The sequence below is a fragment of the Sus scrofa genome, chromosome 13 (genome assembly GCF_000003025.6).
Source record: "Sus scrofa isolate TJ Tabasco breed Duroc chromosome 13, Sscrofa11.1, whole genome shotgun sequence".
Lineage (NCBI taxonomy): Eukaryota > Metazoa > Chordata > Mammalia > Artiodactyla > Suidae > Sus > Sus scrofa.
Genome location: NC_010455.5, coordinates 16,954,046 through 16,974,136, shown reverse-complemented (window position 1 = coordinate 16,974,136; position 20,091 = coordinate 16,954,046). Strand labels below are relative to the sequence as shown.

General features: G+C 38.4%; 1 protein-coding gene across 2 annotated transcripts in view; it reads left to right on the top strand.

Moving 5' to 3' along the window:
• GADL1 (glutamate decarboxylase like 1) overlaps nt 1-20,091 on the top strand; it is a 157,153-nt gene that overhangs the window by 75,178 nt on the left and 61,884 nt on the right. For both annotated transcript variants that reach the window (XM_021071494.1, XM_005669326.3), the window contains exons 12-13: nt 13,368-13,567; nt 19,551-19,602. In XM_021071494.1, the coding sequence (XP_020927153.1) occupies nt 13,368-13,567; nt 19,551-19,602 (252 nt within the window). The remainder of the gene's footprint in view (nt 1-13,367; nt 13,568-19,550; nt 19,603-20,091) is intronic.

The window sequence follows — 20,091 nt, the reverse complement described above, 5'->3', positions numbered from 1 at the left end:
AACTCCTTTCCATTTTTAAAGCAATATATGAGCAAAATAACATAATGTCAGGCATTATAAGGAATATAAAAATTGATCACAACCCACCTGTCAAAGTTCAGTCATTTAAAATTTTCTGTTAGGTGAATATGATTATACTTCATCTACGTTGATAGATACAAATTCATAAATTTTGCTTCCGTAACCAGCAACTGCCTTCTTCTCCCATTCCTATCCCCCTTATGATCTAAAAAAACAGAGGCGCTTAGGCTTATAGAACCTACATTTAAAATTATTAATTTGTTTAATGACGACCACCGTTATCTTACCGATTTCTTATCAATTTGAGAGATTACAAGTTATTCTGTTCATTTTCGAAATATATAATCATATCAGTATGTAACTGTAATTTTGTTTGCTTTGTGCAGTTGTAATTATAATGTACTGGTAGAATTTCCAAAAATATGTTTAGTAATAATAGTAAATAGAAGGCATTTTTATCTTCTTTGTGATTTTATTGAAGGTGCCTTGGGATATACAGTCTTTAGTGTGAATCTTGAAAAATGATCTAGGAATGAGCACTGAATTTCACCATATCTTTTAAAATATCTGATGGGATAATTCTATCATTTTACTCCTTGAACGAAGTAAGATGTGATCATCGATTTTCTACATTACTGACTAACCTCATTGAACTGCAGTAAATTGCCTTAATGTATTGATGGCTTTGTATACTTAGATTTTGGCTTCTATATGCATAACTATATACATAAACTATATACATAAACTTCTATTACATAAACTTTGTGTATGCACATGTGTCTATGTGCATGTTATCTTGATTGGATGGTATTTTGAGTGCCAGTCTTATTTGTTTTAGAATAATTACAATAGCATAGACATCATCATTTTTTTAGAGATATGCGGAAAAGTCAATGATACAACTCTTATTCACAAATTTGGGAGGAGATAATTCTTTCCCATTTTTATTCAACTATTAAGAATTTCCTGCTCTGAGATCAGTTTCAATAATATTTTCCCAGATATTTAATACATTTTATTGAGATTTTCAAGTATATTAGTAGAATATATACCATCTCATCATTATCATCTAATTCTTACCTTATATTCTTGCCTGAAGTCCTAATTTTTGAAATGGTTTTATGACTTAGTTTGCTTACCTTATATTCTTTCCATAAGAATTACTTCTTGTATTTATTTTTCAATTCACTTCTTTATTAAATTTATTTCATTGTTATTCATTTATTCCTGCTTTATGTTTTGTTCTGGAAAAATGTTATTTTACATTTGAGGGCAGTTTTGGCTCAGCTCCTTAAGTTTTACTTTGGAGGGTTCTCATTTAAATTATTTTCCAATTAATCTATAGTAATTGTGTTGATGTGCCTTTGAGCCTGGAGTGATTTATAAAAGTAATTTTAACTTCCCACGTGCTTAAGGTGTGTTATGAAATTCTAGCTTGTTTTATTGTAATCAGATAATCAACATGAAAGCAGAGATCAAGAGTGATGAATTTTTACTTTTTAAATGCAAAAGTTATTCTTGAAAGAATATCTTATTATCCAGAACCCATTTTTAGTTTTTATCTTCTTTTCCATAGATAAACTGTCAAGTATGGGGTGAGGAGAAGAGTGTGGGAAGAGGAACCAGATATTAAATGTGAATAAGAAAACCCAGAGGGTTCAAGAAAAAACAGAACTTCCCTGTAATACAGAATATGTGTGTTCTTCCCTTTCTTGGCTCAAGTTCTAGATGAGACTCAGAGAGTTGGGAAGCCTCCCTTGTCCCCCAGCTCTCATGTCAATCTGAAAAGCAGAGGTAACCAGGACTTGAAGGGGTGTATCAAGGCAGACGTGGTGCCAGTGCCTGAGCTACCCCCTGGTTCTTCTGTGGCTTCAGAGTGGCTGGTCTCGAGATCAAATGAAAGTGACTGTAAGTGAACCAGAGGGCACTGGGTAGCCTAGAAATAGAGGCAAGAAGCAAGAGGCAGGATTCATGTGATCTGACAGCTAGAGCCCATGGCACATCTTCAGACATAAGCAGGGAGATGGATAGACCACTGGGCTGAGCTGGGGATGGGGCGGGCAGTCAGTCTGAGGATGGCATGATCACACTGTAGAGGTAGACATTCCTTCCCTAGCTTCAGATCTAGCAACTGAAAATACAGACGGCTTAGTGAAATTTGAATTTCAAATAAATAGCACATAGTATTTTAGTGTAAGTATATCCTAAATATTGCATGGGATAATCATACTTTTACTAAAAATTTTGGTTCTTATGAATGTATACAAAATTTATATGGAATTCAAATTTAATAGGCTGGTTTGTGTTTTATCTGGCAACCCTTCAGTGGCGTTTGTCTCAAATATGTTAAATAACAGCAAGAGGAAGAGGACTCGCAGAGAAAAAAATCTTGATTGCCCATGGTTTATGTCTTCGTGGTCTGAGAAATCACCTAGTTTGGGTTGTGTGTTTTTCTGGAAGTGAGTTGATTAAATATTTCGCATTAAAAATAAATGTAGTTCCAAATCAGAAATGTATTCAGTGAAAGAAAAATGAAGTGCCATTTTTTTTTTTGCATATCCAAAGTGCTATCAGTTTGAAATTCATAATGATTTTTTTTTGTTTTTAAGTTCATGTGACAGGTAAAAGCTGGCACTCCACAGTATGATGTTTACATCTTTGCCCAATAGACCAAGCTAAATTAGGATCTCTCAGTGTTCATTCCAAATCCATCATCATCTCCACCTCTGGCCCAGTCAGCTGGGGCCAGGGGCCTGGGATGGAGGAGCAGGGCGATGTGACCATCTCTATGCGAGACAAGGGGAGTAAGGGCTTGCTGTGAACTGGGCAGAGAGCCCAAATTGTGTCTGCTCTAAACATCTTCCATCTCTTGCTGTGACAAGTTACTAATGGACTGCTGAGTTTTAAACCTGGTCCAAAAACTGAAATGGAACAAGGAAGATGGATTATATCTTACCCGTTTCTAGCTCCACGGCAGTTGTCAGAAAGTTCACAGTTTCTTTTTTTATAAGGCTACTCTCTTCTCAATACATTCCATTATGCCCTTGTCACAGAGAAGCACATGTCACTATTATATGTCCTTTGGATCTTATCTTGATGTATTATTCCTCTGTTTTATTACCGGTTTTAGACAGCACCATCGTGCAGCTTAAAACCTCCAACATCCAGTCACAGAAATACCAGTGCATTCATTTAGAGTATTGTCAGCGTCTTTGTGCCATTTCAATATCCAGCTTGCCAGAGATGTAGTGAAATGCAATGAAATACATCGCTTTTTTTTTTTTTCGGAGCTAGTAAGAACCAGAAATTTATACAGAACAAGGAAAAGATTATTTTCTGCCAGTGAGGTAGCAGCTGCAAGCATAAGGTTAGTCACTTTAACAGGTTTTATTTCTCCATTATGAGAGTTATAGGATGCCCTTCACTCAAAGGGTTCAGTTGAATCCAAAAGGGAACTCTCCAGGGAAGTGGAGTTCTTTGTATGTCTCCTTAATTTAAAATTATTGTGATTGGGGAATTGACTCACTCATGATTGGTTATGAGGTTAATTTCAAGGAGCCAGCAGTTGGCTTTAGAGTTTAACAGTGACATGTTGGGAACTCATGAGATTAACTTTACCTAAGTGGGGATGTTCCCCACAGCTGCCATTGCTTTAGACATCCTTGTGACAGGTCATCTCTTACATTCAGGGCATTTGCCATAATTATTTAGGACCAAAAATATCATTCATCACTGCCGGGCTAGATGAAATTGTAGAGAAAACATATGGTCCTGCGTCACTGTACCAATTTCAGGGATTTTGCAAGGCCGGGAAAAGAAAGCCATTATGGTTCATCTTAGGTTCCTATGGGTCTGGTCACTGGGCCTGTCAGCCCACAGTGCTTTCCTAGAGGATACTGAGCAGGGTTAGAATACAGGTTAGGAGTTAAAGTGAAGCCTCCATCCCAGTTATTTTCTGATTTCTCACCAGTTCTAAATAGTCTGAAATGGAGAACATGTGCTCTGGTCATTAAAGGCTACTTTCATGCTAGAGTCCCAGAGTTGAGTAGCTGTGACAGCGACCACATGGCTTATAAGGCTGCAAGTATTTACTCTCTGGCCATTTACAGAAACTGTCCATCCCTGATTGAGAATATCCGGAGGAAAGGACTTTGTCTTCCCCATGCTCTGGGATCACAGTGTGACTAGGAAATTCTGGATTACATGTGATATCTCAGTGGAAGCATCCACCTAGGGCTCTTGAAACCCAGCAAGTCTTGTGTTCAGATTCTGCCTTTGCTTAACCCCTGTGTGACTTTGACAATTCGCTTAACTTCTATGAACTTCCATTGTTTTTTCTATAAAATAGAGACACTTCTCCTATTTTGAAGAAGTGCTATGACATGGAGTGAGATTATGTTCAAAAGTGTACAGTACATGGCCAGCCATGCGGTGGGCATCAGTGAGTGTAATTTCTTGTTTCCTTGTTGGATCCAAATTGAGGAGTGAGCCACATGTAAATGCACAGATTCTTCTGAATGGACAAATGTCCATGTTATAGTGGGGAAATCCTTTGTTGTTTTAGCATATTTCTGTATTTTACCATGAGTCTTTGAAGAAAAATTCTTTTGTTCACTACATCTTAGGTTCTATTCAAAGGTTTTTACCAAGTGTTTCCTGGTTTATTTTAAACTATTACTTAGGTCAGTTTTCTATGAGATTGCCCATGATTATGGTAATATCAACAATTTCCAACAACCCCTCAATGGAATTTATACAAAGAGGAACAGGGAACAGTGTTTTAGAAATGGCCCTCCTGGGTGACATTTCCCCTGAACAAAATCATTCTCTTACCTATCCTCCAGGCCTCAGAGGCCAGACCTCTCAACAATGCTGAAATTCCAAGAAATGTAGGCGAGCAGCATGTTAACAGCATTGCAATAAGCAGGAGACATTGACTGATTTTGTTAAATATCATGCTTTTGCAGTGATATCACTTTCCTAGCCTCCATCCAAAGCAGCACACTTGCTCAGTGTCTATTTTGTCCATTTGGAAAGACCTTGTTTCCATATACATCTGTCCACTTATTTTGGAGAGAGGCAACTAAGTCACCTAGACTGAAGAAGTATGTCTTGTGTTAGTAAATATTTATTTCCAGACATTCACTTAAACAATGTGCCATGAAAACCCATCCCCAGGAGTGGGACACAACACAGTGTCATTATCCTCAATTTATAGATGAATGAGGAATGATGTGAAGTGGCAAAGAGATGCAGTTGACAGCTCACAGGAGAGACTCAGAGCTCAGAAGAAGCAAGTGATAACCAGATGCTTTGGCTGTGCCTGTGTGACCAGGTGTGCTGAGAAGTTGGCAAACCGTCTGTCCCCTTTTATCCTCCTTCCGGCCTTAGGTGCGCAGATGTCACTCCAGGTTTCATTGTTTCCACATCATCTTTTCTCTTGGACTGGACCTCCTCCCCTTCCTCCTCTGTTTCCCTTGCCCACCTCCCCACCTTCCACATCTCTCCTACCTTCCCTGCTCTCTGGTCCTCCTTTCCTCCTTTTCTCTTCTAATCTTGCTGTATTTTATTTTCGTAAGCTGTCTTAAATATCTTTTGCAACAAAGTAAGGAGAAAATAAATATATATCAGATAGAATCATAGAAATTCAGAGCTGGGAGTAATGCAAGAAAAACAATGATCACAGTTCCTCCCATCGGATTTGAGTGATGGAGGTTTGCTTCTATCCATGTTGATATGATTAAGCTTCTTAAAAAAATGAATCTCTATTCCATATCACAAAAGTATAACAAATCAACAGTTGAATAGATTAAAGTTGTGGGATTTTTTTTTTTTTTTGGCACATCACATCCATGCCAAATCCTTGGACAGACATTTCATAGCTTGGAGTGTTTTTTCCCCCTCTGAAGAAGATTCCAGCATTATCTGTAGCCAACCTGTATTCTCTTTATTTAGGTACATGGAATAAAGTCATTCTTCCCTTGTATTCACACACCAATAAAACTTTGATGCTTCGCACTCACAGCACAAAAAGGAATGAGATAATCACCCTGGTTTACATGCTCTTGAGAAAAGTCAACACTTGAGAGTTCTCCAGATTCAAAATGAATGTAATGCTGACTGAAACTTCTGGGTCAGGATTTTTTAACACAAGGTCAAGACCCACCAGAGCAGTGGTTTTCAATCCTGGCTACACAATTGGATTGCCTTGGAAGCTTTAAAAAATAGCATTTCCTGGAATTCCCATTATAGATCATTGAAAAGGAATCTTACGAATATCCATGAGGAGGCAGGTTTGATCGCTGGCCTTGCTCAGTGGGTTAAGGATCCGGCATTGCTGTGGTGAAGGTTGCAAATGCAGCTTGGATCTGGTTTTGCTGTGGCTGTGGCATAGGCTGGAAGCTGTAGCTCTGATTCTACCCCTAGCCTGGGAACTTACATATGCCATAGGTGTGGCCCTAAAAAAAAAAAAAAAGCATTTCCTAACCCCCTACACCAAAGATTCCTGAGTTTGAGATCTGGAGTAGAAACCCCGCATTGCTATTTAAAACAACAACAACAAATTTTCAGATAATGCTAATATTATCTTGGGTTAAACTAATTAACTTGAGACATAAGTCAGTTGTAAGTCACATCAGGGTTTTATTTTCCTTTTTAATGAACACTGAGAACAAAATGGAATAGAAAACATCAGTATGTATTGCATGTGGTAATGATGGATACTCTATCATGAAACTTTTGGTTCAGTTTCATGTATTTTAGGGTGGATGCTGTCACTGTTTAAAAATAATATCTTCCTGTGGATTGTAGTCAAAGTTTAAAAAACACTGTTTTAGATTATTTTTAACCGAGAAAGTATGTTGATAGTTGCCTGGGGAAGATCAGAAAATCTCCATCTGTCCTAAGGGAGAAGCCCGATTGAACTATTTTTAAATACATGTTGGGCATGCAGAGGTATTTGCCAAGTGATCCCTGTGCTATCAAATGTTTCTTACCTATTTATAGAAGCCCTTACACATTCTTTGAGACATTGAGTCTGACTTTGCCCTCTCCTGTAGCACTGGCGTCACTGCTCAGAGTTATTAAGTTGCATTTCTTAAAAATGTGTTTTAGCTCAGCCTCCTCATTTCCAAATCCACTTATTCTAACCCTTAGTTCAGGGGTATTTAAGGAAGATCTATACTTCAGAAACAATGGGTGTGTGTGTGTGTGTGTGTGTGTGCTTTCTGCCCCTTCTACCTTGAATCAGGGCATGGGGTTATAGGGGCTGTTTGATAACTTAGAAAAATACACAGTGGAAAAGTGATGATTTTGAAAACTACATCAAATACATTAAAGAAAGGAGAGACTAAACTCACTTAGGCACAGCAACTTAGAGATTTTGGGAAAAAAAATAACCATAGCCCTAAAGCAGAAGATAGATACAAGTATGTATCATATAAAACTTTCCATTTGGATAATCAAAGATGAAGTGATGTTTCCTCAAGAAAGATAAACCTCTGCAGATCACTTCCTGCTTTAAAGTGTTATGTATATGAACCAAATGAAGCAAGAGAGGAAATTCTTTTTTGTGGGAAACCTAGCACATGGCACCCAGAAAATTTTTGGAAACAGCTTGAATCAGGCCATCCATTAAGCAGGTTTTCAAAGAGGGTAAGGTGGGTGAGGTAGTCTAGAGCTGACATCCTATTCCGCAGCTTGCTGGGGAGAGAAGTAGGTCGAAGGAAGAGTGGGTCCGGGGATGTGCAAGAGGAAAGGAGTGGTGGGGAGGGTCTTGGCCATAGACTGAGGTGTCCAAGGTAACCTTACTTATTAGATTTTCCTGGATGATGGGCAGAGCAAGGATCATTACTTCCATTAGTCAATGAGGAAAATAAAGCCCAAACTGCTAAATGACTTGCTTTGAGCTCTGACCCCACAGGATTAAATCAAAAGTGGAATCCGCATGTGCTGATTCACTCTTTATCTTGCCAGATCAGTAATGAAGTTTAAACTGTTCTACCTCTAGAAGTAGAAAATCCCATGACCCATCCTTCTTACAATGGCGCTAAAGCCCCTTCCTTGGTGACTTGGCTCCTCTCCTTCCTTCTTATGTGCCACCCATTCACAGGCCCCCGCCACACTGAATGATCTCCATCTTCTCTTCTAGTAGGCTGCGTCCATCCTTCTGCTCTCAGGTGACACTTTCCTGCTTCGGAAGTACACTAATACCCCTTTCACTAAGTTTGTGAAAGATGACCTTCCTGCCTGCTCCTCAGACCTTGTTCTTTCCCCTGATCTTGCTTTGTACTGTAAGTGCCTGTTTTTCTCTTCCCATCTGCATCTTAAACTTCTTAAACATAGTGATGTTCTCATTTACCACTACAGCACCAGGGCCTGGCACAGCTTTTGGCGTATATTAAGGCTCTCAAAATGTTTCCTTGACAAATAAGTAAAGCCAATATCAGAAAGCATAATTATCTTTGAAATTCACTTTTGTATTCTAGATTACAGCCCAGGCCTCCTGCTTTTCACCGTCTAAATTTAGTTTTACACATTCAGTCAACAAGTATTAGCTATTAGATGCTTAGTATCTCCATGGGGTTGCATGTCCAAGCACCTGACATCATAGTGTGTGTTACAAAAAGTCCTCAATGCATAATTTTGGAATGAATTAATTAATACAAAGATATATTCATTCCCTAAAGCATTTAGGCAGTTTCTTACATGTAAACAATTGTGATAAAGGATAGAATATGGGAAAAGCCATATGGGAAAAGTTTTAGTAGCTCCTGTTAAGCTGAAAAGCATGATTACAAGAAGAGAGGAATTAAAGTAGGCCTGAGTAGGAATTCCCATCATAGCTAACAGTAACAAAACCAGTTAGTATCCATGAGGACCCGGGTTCAAGCCCTGGCTTCACTCAGTGGGTTAAGGATCTGGCATTGCCATGAGCTGTGTCGTAGGCCGCAGATGCAACTTGGACCCCATGTTGCTGTGTGTGCCATAGATTGGCAGCTGCAGCTTCAATTTGAACCCTAGCCTGCAGATCTCCATAGGCCGCGGCTGCAGCCCTAAAAAGACAAAAAAAAAAAAAAAAAAGCAAAAAAAACCCAAGTAGGCCTGCATAGCCACTGACTTCTGCTGAAGAGCCTGCAGAACCTAGGCTGGCCCATGGAAATCAAAGGTGGCTTAGCTCATCTTGACAATGGAAATATGTAACCTCATGATCAGGTATGTGTTTTTGTTGTCTTATTAAGGATCATCAATCACAAATATTTAGATAAAACTTAAAATGCTTTATAGGGAAGATACTAAACTAGTAAGACCAGAAGTCATATTTACAGGAGCAGAATAAGGATCTGAAACACAATGTGAGTTTCTTTGACCTCTAGGACCATGTGTTCTCTAGTGCCATGTTACAGAACTCTTCATGAGCGTTTACAAGCATTTACAAGGCCCTCTCCTCCACATGTATTTAAGTTCCAGTGCAGAGAGAGTAGAGTGCAGTGGGCAAAGAGTTCATGCCCTGACTACCTAGCAGCCTTGGTTTGAAACCCAGCCCTACCATTTAGTAGCTATGTGATCTTATGTCACTAACTGAACCTCACTGGTTGCACTTTTCATACATGTGTAGTCATGTTGAAAGAGTAATAGAACTTCCTGGCTGTCATGAGATTTAAATGAGTTCATCCACATACAGTGCCTGGCACACAGTAAGGACTCCATATTTGTTAGTTCCCATCACTCCTGTGACATGCTAGGTAAAAAGGAGAGTTGTAGATTCCAGACCCATGTTTTATGCTTGTCATTTGTCATTCTCTTTCTTTATAAGTCCTTGTCCAGCCTTCCTCTGCTTTGCTCTGAAAGGGACCTAACTGCTGGAAACCATATTTCCCAGGCTCCCCATCCCAGTGGCTCAATAGGGATTGCAGCTGGGAGCCAGTGGTCTCTTTCTGCTTGGGTAGCATCACTGTCAGGGGCTCTTTCTTCTCCTTCCTCATGACTCTCCAAACATAGCCTCCCTCTGGGCTCACAGGCCCTAAAGGGACCCCCATTCCAAGGCCTCCTCCCAGCTTCCTGCTTCAGGAGTGAGGCTAATATAGAAGAAAATAGAACAAGAGGAAAATAACAGATTCCAGATTTAAGCCCAGATATAGCTGTGTCTGAAGATTGCATATGACTGGGTTTTTAAATATATGAGCCTGTTCTCCTTTTTGCTTAAGCTATTTTGATTGCATTTCTTTTACTTGCAACTATGCATGTACTAATCCAATGTCTACAAATTCCTGAGAACTATTTGAGATGCTATTACAATATGAAGCAATTGGTATTCCATGTATATTTGTCTCTGGAATTTAGATAACTACTGTTTATTATCTTGCTATGATTAAGAATATAAAGATGAGGAGTTCCCCTCATGGCTCAGCAGAAGTGAATCTGACTAGTATCCATGAGGATGCAGGTTCAATCCCTGGCCTCACTCAGTGGGTTAAGGATCCTGCATTGCTGTGGCTGTGGCATAGGCCAGCAGCTACAGTTCTGATTTGACCCCTACCCTGGAAACCTCCATATGCTGTGGGTGCTGCCCTAAATATTTATATATGAACAATATAGATGAGCAATATAAATATAGTTCTTCTCCTTGATAGCACAATAGTTGGACTAGTTGTTTTCAAAAGTGTTAACTTTTACTACAGTTATTCTAAAATGTTGTTTCTCTGGAGATCTGAACATTTCTCTTAGTTGTTGTCTATCTCAAAACTAAAGACATCTCATCTATTTTAACACAAGGACATAAACTAAAATGCAAAGCAGGAACTTTGTGGGGGGGAAGTTTTCATTTATTTTCAATAAAGTAAATCCCATGCCTCTAGTTGTTCTTTATAAAGCCTTCCCAACGCAGAAGGATTTTTCAGTTCAGCAGGATCAACACTGTCACACTGCAGGGTAATCACTCATTCTGCGATATGCTTTCTGGGCTCTCGTTTTCTCCATTTGCCTATGATGATGCCATTTGTCTTTTGATAATGGATGGGCTTCCTCTTCCTTTTAATCACTAGCATAAGGCACTGATACTTGCCAAAGACATGTCCAAAGTTCATCTGCTTTGAGAATTTTTTGAATATTTCATGGTTGATGAAAGTAAATTTACAATTAGATGCACGTGTGAGTGTGTGTGTGTGTATGCTTTGTCCTTAAAATGCAGTGGCCTTTTAATGTTATAATATATGGTCAGGCTGTAGTTGCTATGGAAACAATAACCAAATTTTCTGACCTTTGAGGGTAGGGAGAGGCAGTGGTGGCAGCTGTGATCAGAGTTGAGAGATTAATGATAGAATTAAAGTAAAGATTAAAAATAGGGTTTTTTCTACCCTAGTGATCAGGTCAGAGCAGTCTCCTTTTCCTTGTGCCTACCAATAATACACATTTCAGCCAGGCCAAAGGCTTTCTAGTATTCCTTTATTTAAAATCAATTTACTTTTGGATACTGGATAAGTGGGATTTTGGAGTTCTTAACTATATTTGATATATATATTGGCTGCATCCACAGCATGTGGAAGTTTCCTGGCCCAGGGATCAAACCCACGCCATGGCAGCGACCTAAGCTGCTGCAGTGACTCCAGAACCTTAACCCACTATACCACAAGGGAATTCCCCATAGTTGGTATATCTTTTTTGATGTAGCATAGAGTCATAATTTCTGGTTCCAGAGCACATAATATCCAGACTAGTGTCCACACAAGACAGTATTGTTATTAAGACAGCAAATATATCCTTTTGCTTGGAATGTGATTCCTTGAGGTTTTCTTTTTATTTTTTAAGTACAAATTTATTAGTCAAATGAGTCCATGTAACACATTCTGTCTTCAGGAAGGATCATTTTCTAGGACCTATGTGACTCCTAAAGAGTTTCTCCATATCTTCCTGAATATCACTGATGTTTCTGCATTGTTAAAGTTTGGAAGATGCACCAAATGAGAAGTTCCTAGTCTGTGTTTATTCTGTCATATGGCACATCGGGGGGATGTGGGAGAAGTATGGGACTTGGGGAGTGGTATCGTTACTCTAATTGCTTAGTGAGGGTCCTCTGTGCCCAGTGTAAGGTTCAGGACTGTGGATGTGGACATGGGTACGAAATGATTCCTGTGCTCAAGAAGCTGCTTGGCCATACAAGAGGGAATATATGGAGCTGCTCACTGAGTAGGAGCAGCCAACAAGTGTAGCCACATGTGAAAGGGAGATATGAGTCCAGTGGGATGGGCAGATAAAGAAGCTGGAGGGGAAGCAGAACTTGAGATGGGACCCAAAGGAAAGCAGACCTAGACAAAGAAGGAAGACTACTTTCAGTGTCAGGAAACCTCACAACTTATAAATATGCTGCACACAGTTCTTTTGAATGTGTCAGATGTATTAAACCAGAGATCAGGTCAAACAAATGGTGTGAACAATGATACAGATGGGGCAAGGTCTAGAATTAGAAGACATTGAGTAGTTTGGTTATGCTGGGGAACAGAGGGTGCTGATAGGCATTCTCTGTGAATGAAGATGCTCAAAGAACTGTGGGGGCTGTGATGAACAGGCTAGGAAACCTGAGAGATTTAGATACCAGATGACATTGAAGGAAATGGGGCTTGAACTCTGATAATTTGAAGTCAAAGTAAAGATTCTAGAATTGTTATAAACAAGGTCAGTGTCACCCATGGTAAATCAGAGAGAGTAGTAAACAGAAGTAAATGCAAATTGAATTTGGTTCCAAATAAAACCAATGGGAGACCAACCCCTAAAACTATGGAATTGTAGATGCTGTTTTGTGGTAATTAAAACTCATTGGCTCTTGTTTGACTCTCCCAGAGCTCTTTCCTCAGGTTTGTTTTATCCCTGGCTTACTGTCATTCTGGCCTTTTCAATGTGGGTATGAATTGAAAAAATTATTTAAAAGCCTAATTTTTGGCTTATGAAATTATGTAAAGCATATACAATATGTTGGGTATTTTTTCCAATAGGAGCCTTGAGTGAGTTATAAACAGATTTTTTTTTCATCTTGAGAAATTGGCCCATCTTGATGTCATACAGGCAATGGCATGGTCATTTCAAAGCTTCTCAAGTCATCAGTACAACTGTGAAGATGGACTTAACATTCTCAACTCTGAGGAATGTGGAGTTTTTTTGAAAGTGCAATGTGTAATATGTATCTCAGAGTTAATATACTTGTATTGTTCCAGTCACACTGTGAGACCAAATATCTTTGGCACAAAGGTGTACACAGGTTTTGTTTGAGGGCATGTGTTTTTCAAATCTATTGCATTCTAAAAATGAACAGTCTTAGAATTTTTCTTTCTTCTTTTTTTTTTTTTTTCCAAAAGGATCTTCTCAAGAAATGCTACTCTGCCAAGGCATCTTACCTCTTCCAGCAGGATAAATTCTATGATGTCAGCTATGACACAGGAGACAAGTCTATCCAGTGTAGCAGGAGACCAGATGCATTCAAGTTCTGGATGACCTGGAAGGCCCTGGGCACATTAGGCCTTGAAGAGAGAGTTAATCGTGCTCTTGCTTTATCTAGGTACTTACTGTGTGTGTGTGTGTGTGTGTGTGTGTGTGTGTGTGTCCTTGGGTGTCTACTAGAAAGACTCAGTGAAAATACCATTTTCAGGGACTATACATGTTCTTTCATGTGTGTATTCCTTCTTTCCTTGAATAACCATTTTCTTAGTACCTACTATGTGTTAGGAATTGAAGACAAAGCAGTCCTACCCTCTACTATCCAGCATAGCCTCGTGAGAGATATATCCAGGTGACAAAGCAGATAAATTGCATGTGCACCTACTCTTTGGTAAGGGGAACTATGTGGTGCTCCAGAGGCACTCAGGAGGGTTTCCTAGTATGTTCTTGAGGGGCATTGGCAGAGGTTGGTTTCCTGGAGGAAGTGAGAATTTTCTCTTTCCATAGGCGAGTGGAATGAGTGCTCTGTGATGCTGTGTGTAACAGAGATACTCTGAACATCACTCCAGACTGTCTGAAAATCCAGTATCTTAAAACAACTGTTGTCTATTCTCAGAGGTCTGCAAGTTGGCTGAAGTGTCTCATCTCATACTGTAGTGACTCTTGGGGGTGGAGGGGGAGGGTCTGTGTCTGATGCCTATACATCTTGCATACTCCCTGGACCAGGCTAGGCAGACTTGTTCTTCTGATGGTGGTGGTGGAAGCCCAAGAAGGCCAGACCATTTTAAACTTGTGATTGCATCCTGTTTATTACCATTTCAATGGCCAAGCCCCAAGGTTAAGAGGCAGAAAGAACCATAAAGTTATCCATGGCAAAGGGCTTGGCTCTAACAACAGAGAAAGAGACAGCTTTGGTACTTTCAGAAGACTGTTAGAAGTCAGCAATTCTGGTGATTTTGGTTTAAAAAGTAGTTTGAAAAATCTGTAAATATTGTGTCACTTAGGACTCTTTTGGTGATAAGCAATAGAAACCTTCCCTCAAGGTATTATAAACAAAGAAAGGTGATTTATTTGCCGTTGTTACTCATAAGCCAGTGAAATGGTAGCTATGAAATGACTTGTTCTAGGGCCTTAAACAAGATCACTAGACCTTAATCTCTGTCCATCAATCCGGTCTGCTCTCCTTCATATTGGATTTATTCCTTTGTAGGAAGGTAGCTGCCAAAAGGGTCAGCTCTATAGCCTCCCAGTTTCAACTTGAAGGCCAAAAAAGAGAGTGCTTCTTTTGTAACAATCCCAAGGAAATTTTTAATTATTTCTGAATGAGGTAAATGTCCATCTCTGAATCAGTTACCGCTTCTAGGGACTCTGACTCACATGGTCTCCCAATTCCTCCTATGTATACAGAATATATACTGACACTGGGTGAGGAGTGTGCCTCTGTTAGAAGTACAGTTAAAGTGCCTTTGTCACAAGTAGGGAGATAACTACCAGTGGTGAAAACATGAAACTGTCTACCATCAATATTCATAGTTGCCCATTAAACTAAACTAAAAGGTGGCTCTGTTCTCTTGCTTGCATTTTTCTCATACTATTTACATGTGGTAGGCTTTCTGCATTATTTTATCTAAGCTGCTAAGTAATTCAATGGCAAGTGGCTTGAAACAAGGCTAGATATAAATATTTGATGATCATATTTATTATAAAGTTAACATTCATCTCAGAGTGAATTTAATTTATAGTCTAAGGATACTTTTCTAATTTTTGCATAGAAATATCACAAGAGGATAAATGTTAACATTTCCATTCAATTCAACAACACTTATTGTTTGTAAATGTTTGTCAAGTTGAATTGAATTAACATTTCAGTGAACATCACTGCAGATTCCGTGGCCTACATTTAAATATTTGAAAAATAATCCCTTTTCTGTCATGCTGTTAGTTATAATGGTTTTCTTGCCTTAACTTTCCACGTTCTTGATACCTGACACTCCATTCCTAGAGTCGGCAAAAGTCATCCTACTCCCTACCCCGATGCCAAGTGCAAAGGCAGAGTCCTTTTAGGCATGTCACTTGGAATGAATGCGAAATTTGTAAACCTGGAGAAAGTTTCTTGAGATTGAGAATTATCTTACGTTAGCAACATAAGTGATTTATTTTCGTGATTTTATTTCTTTTCAAATTGAATAGTTTGTAGTTCTGCTCTTTAGGACAGAGGAAATAGTTTTCTGAGTTTTGAGGTCTATTCTATTTGCTGGAGCCTATGTGCAGTTGTGTACTGGTAAACTGGATCTCAAGAGGGGAAAAAAAGCCCCAGTTTAGAAAGTCTGCCAGTTTCTGTGGTGTAAATATACCCACCATGGAAAATTGCAAACTCCTAACAGTTGCAGTTTGTAAATTCCTGAATATTTAATGGTTGGCTCTCACTAGCCAGTACAAACCAGCTCTAGGACCACCATGGAGTTTGTGATCCAGCATTATTGATTCAAACCACTGGCTGGTGGGAATTAAAATGCCACTTCTCATCAAGTCTACTAATCTGCATCCACTTGCTTTAGAGTTTACCTAATAAAAATAAATCTCATCCACAGTCAGAAGACACCACTTGTCCTAATTTCTAAGTCAGAGCAATGCTCTTTTGTTTCTAAGAAGTGTGATTTCCTTCAGTAGATAACAACTCTAGCAAAGTCAAGCTGCACGTGACAGTTGTATTGGGGTGTGTACCTATCAACAGCAACCTGAGGTAGAAAAGATGTCCATTTCCTCAGCCTATCTAGGTCAGGCCTCTTAAACACAGAGAACGCTGTGCATGTCTTTCCCCTTGGCCTGTTACAGTAAGGATAACACTGATTCCATAGAAACTATGTTTCTATGTTCTATGTTCCTATGAATGGAATTAGTTTTAAGACCAGATTTTGATGGACCATTGGACGGCCACCACCCTGATCAGATGTTCCCTCTTCCCTCGGAAAAGCAAGAGGACAACGATTCCTATTTTATGAGTAATCAGAAACCCAGCATAAAGGACTAATTAGTGCCCAGAAGATCTCTAAAACGTTTCCTAATTTCCATTTGACCCTTGTCATTCCAACTGATGAGAGAACATTTCTCTCAAGAAATAATAATGACTAAAAACTTGATTTTTGGAAACATAAAGCAACATGTGATTATTAAGCATAATTGAAACTCAAATGGCTGAGGTTTAAAACCACCATTTTTGGCACAAGGTAGCCTATTATGTATCTCTGATATCTGCTTAGGAAAGTTGAAAATGTGTTACAATACCCAGGTCTATCAGTTGCTGAGGGCACCCTTGTAAGCCTTTGTTAGGACACTCAAGTTAAATGGATATTCACTAAGGGGTAATTTTTAAAGCAAATCTAGAAGAGTCATGTGCTGAAGTCTTTTTAACAACAACAAACAACTCAGGAACTCCCATTCTGCTCCTTTGCTAGGTCTCCCGTGTGTCATTTATCTATTCCCTTGACACACACTCTCTGTAATCTCTCAGATGGAATTCATTTCACTGACTTGCATGAATACTGAGGGATTTATGGTTACCAGTATGGAAAAGGTGAGCAGTTATACAATGGCACTTTTGTGCTAGTGTATTTCTCTAGGTGATGAGAGAGAGTCTAGAGAACTTTTTTTTCTTTATATTTGTAATTTAAAAAAATCACAGTGCAGTAGAATGTAGCATGTAGGTGTCTGAGATGAATCACACATGCCATGCAATATGTTCTAATATATGCAGAGCATACAGAAAGCAGATGGAAAAAAAATCTCAGGAGTTCTGGGAGTTTCCATTGCATCAGAAGACATTTCTAATGAGATGAGACCGGGAGACATAACTTGGTTCGGAGGCTCCAAGTGGCTGGTGAATTGAGAAAGGAACTGGAAAGGCTATTTCCAGAAAGGAATGCATGTCCTGCAAAAGGGCAAATGAAATGCACAAGTGTTAAATGGACTCATGTAACTAAGGACAGGAAGTGCTTTAGAGCAAGATTTCATCAATGTATGCTTCAAAACTAAGCCAGAATCTTAATATAATGAGTTTTTACCCAGGGGGGTGGTGACAACTCTTATTGATGTATATTTTTTCTCTTTTTTCTTCTTTTGCTAAGCTTAGTGGGAAGGACTAAGTTAACTTTATGAAACTATTGTTGTGTTTGAACACATTTATCTGGATGCCTTTTGGTAGACGTGGTTTATGATTCCTGAATTTTATCCAGGAACTCAACATACACCTTTTTTTCTGGCTTTCCTCAGATAAGAATAGGTTTTTTTTTTTTTTAATGTATCTTATCTTAAGCCTTTTTCTATATATTGAAAAGTTGCAAGGAATAAATCATCCTATGAATGTAGGCAGAAGTGACTCAAACCTTATTTGGATTCCCTCTCTAAAACTTATGTCATTTAAGCATTTATTTAAAGAGAGGGTAAGTACCCTGTAGAAGAGACACTTTTTAGTTAGCATTTCTGAACCTAACCTCTCCAGGATAATACGCTTCCAGAAGACCTTAATAGGTATTCTTTCCAAAAATGTTTCCACAGTCAGATATGTTTGGGGAATGCTAACTAATACATTAGTCTTCTCTTGGTGAGTCACAGAGTTCGTTAGCACTTTAAGAGCTCTGAGGGGGCTTTAATATAGAAACATTTTTTTAAAAAATTTTGTTGAAGTGTAGTTGACTTACAAAGTTGTGTTAGTTTCAGCTGTCCAGCAAAGTAAATCAGTTGTACAATATCCATATATCCATTTCTTTTCAGATTCTTTTCCCATATAGGTTATTAGACATTATTGAGCAGATTACCCTAGCTATAGAGTAGGTCCTTGTTGCTTATCTATTTTGTATATAGTAGTGTGTATATGTCAATCACAACCCCCTAATTTTTCCCTCCCTCCCCCACATTTCCCCTTTGATAACCATAAATTTGGTTTCAAAATCTGAGTCTGTTTCTCTTTTGTAAGTTCTTTCGTATCATTTTTATTAGATTCCACATGTAAGTGATATCATATGATATTTGTCTTCCTCTGTCTAACCTAGTGTAATTTCTAGGTCCATTCATGTTGCTGCAAGTGGCATCATTCCATGATTTTCATAGCTGAGTAGTATTCCATTGTATATATACACATCTTTTAGTGGCTGCATAGTATTCCATTGTATATATACCACATTGCATAGGTACCATATCTTCTTTATTCAGTCCTCTTTACAGACATTTAGGTTGCTTCCATGTCTTGGCTATTGTAAATAGTGCTGTGTGAACATTGGGGTGTATGTATCTTTTTTTGAATTATGGTTTTCTCTAGTTATATGCCCAGGAGTGAGATTGCTGGGTCATACGGTAGTTCTATATTTAGTTTTTTAAAGAACCTAAATACTATTCTCTATAGTGATTGCACCAACTTATATTCTAGCAGTGTGAAACATTTTTAACTTTACTTTAGCCAATAGGCAGATATTATTTGCTGTGCATTCAAAAATTCTCAATGTCATTTTAGATTTTTCTCCTCATATTCCATATGTCATCTACCTACACTCTTTGCTTATGGCATAATAATTCTCTGTTTCCTGACATTCAAGATAACTTCATAGATATTCTATCAATGGCCACAACCCACTTTTTTTATTTAGCACAATACCAGTAATCAGTCTCTCTTCCTCCTGGCCTGGCCTTTGGAAAGATGATGTTGAGCTTCCTTGATCTAAAAGAACTCAAAAGCAAGACTATACACAGAAACCCTTTCCTCCAAGCCATCTAGGTAATTTAAGTATTTGTGCTGAATCCCCATCTGGACTATGAATGGTTAGAGATATATATCCAGTTTGTTTTGTATGGCTTTCACATTTGTGTTAAAGTCTGATGCTAACATGTAATATAGACATCATCTCATCAGAAAGATGTGTCTTTTTATTTAAGCCCCAGCAGATTGCAGTAGGCTCAGGTATCTCTCTCTAAATTCACACCTATGCCTAGATGTGTACCTTACTTGTTTCTAAGCCTTGTCTCTGTGTCAGTATAGCAGTTTTGTTGTAGTCAGTCACATTTGTGGAATTTTTAGGTTGCAGATTATAAGTATCATCATGACTTTTTTTTAGGTACTTAGTAGAAGAAATCAAGAAAAGAGAAGGATTCAAGTTACTGCTGGAAGTAAGTAATTACAGAATTGTACTTGTGATTTTGTCTGTCAACAGTGATGGGGGTGGTAATTTTCTCATCTATTATATTTCATTGGTTTTTGTGTTGCAGACTTAGAAATAAGTCATTAGCTTAATTCAGAGTCCATTATGTTAATTTACTCTCTTAGTAAGTATTTTTCCTTTGTTGAATTCACAGAGAACACACTTGCCTTTAAGTATTGAAAATTAAAGTGCTCAATAATAATTACCAAGGATAATGCTGGATAAATTATGACCTCTATCTTGATATATAAATTGCATAATGATTGTACTGCAAATATTCAGCCATGCTCCATGGTGGCCACATGTGAAAAATCAATTAAGTGGATGTACAATAAGGCATATATAGTTTTCTCTTTTTATAAAACAGTGAGAGCATATTAACTTTGAAACAATGGGAAAATAGGTCATTTTCTTGTTGTATTGTAGACTGTATATAAGAAAGAAGATGGTTACAAAG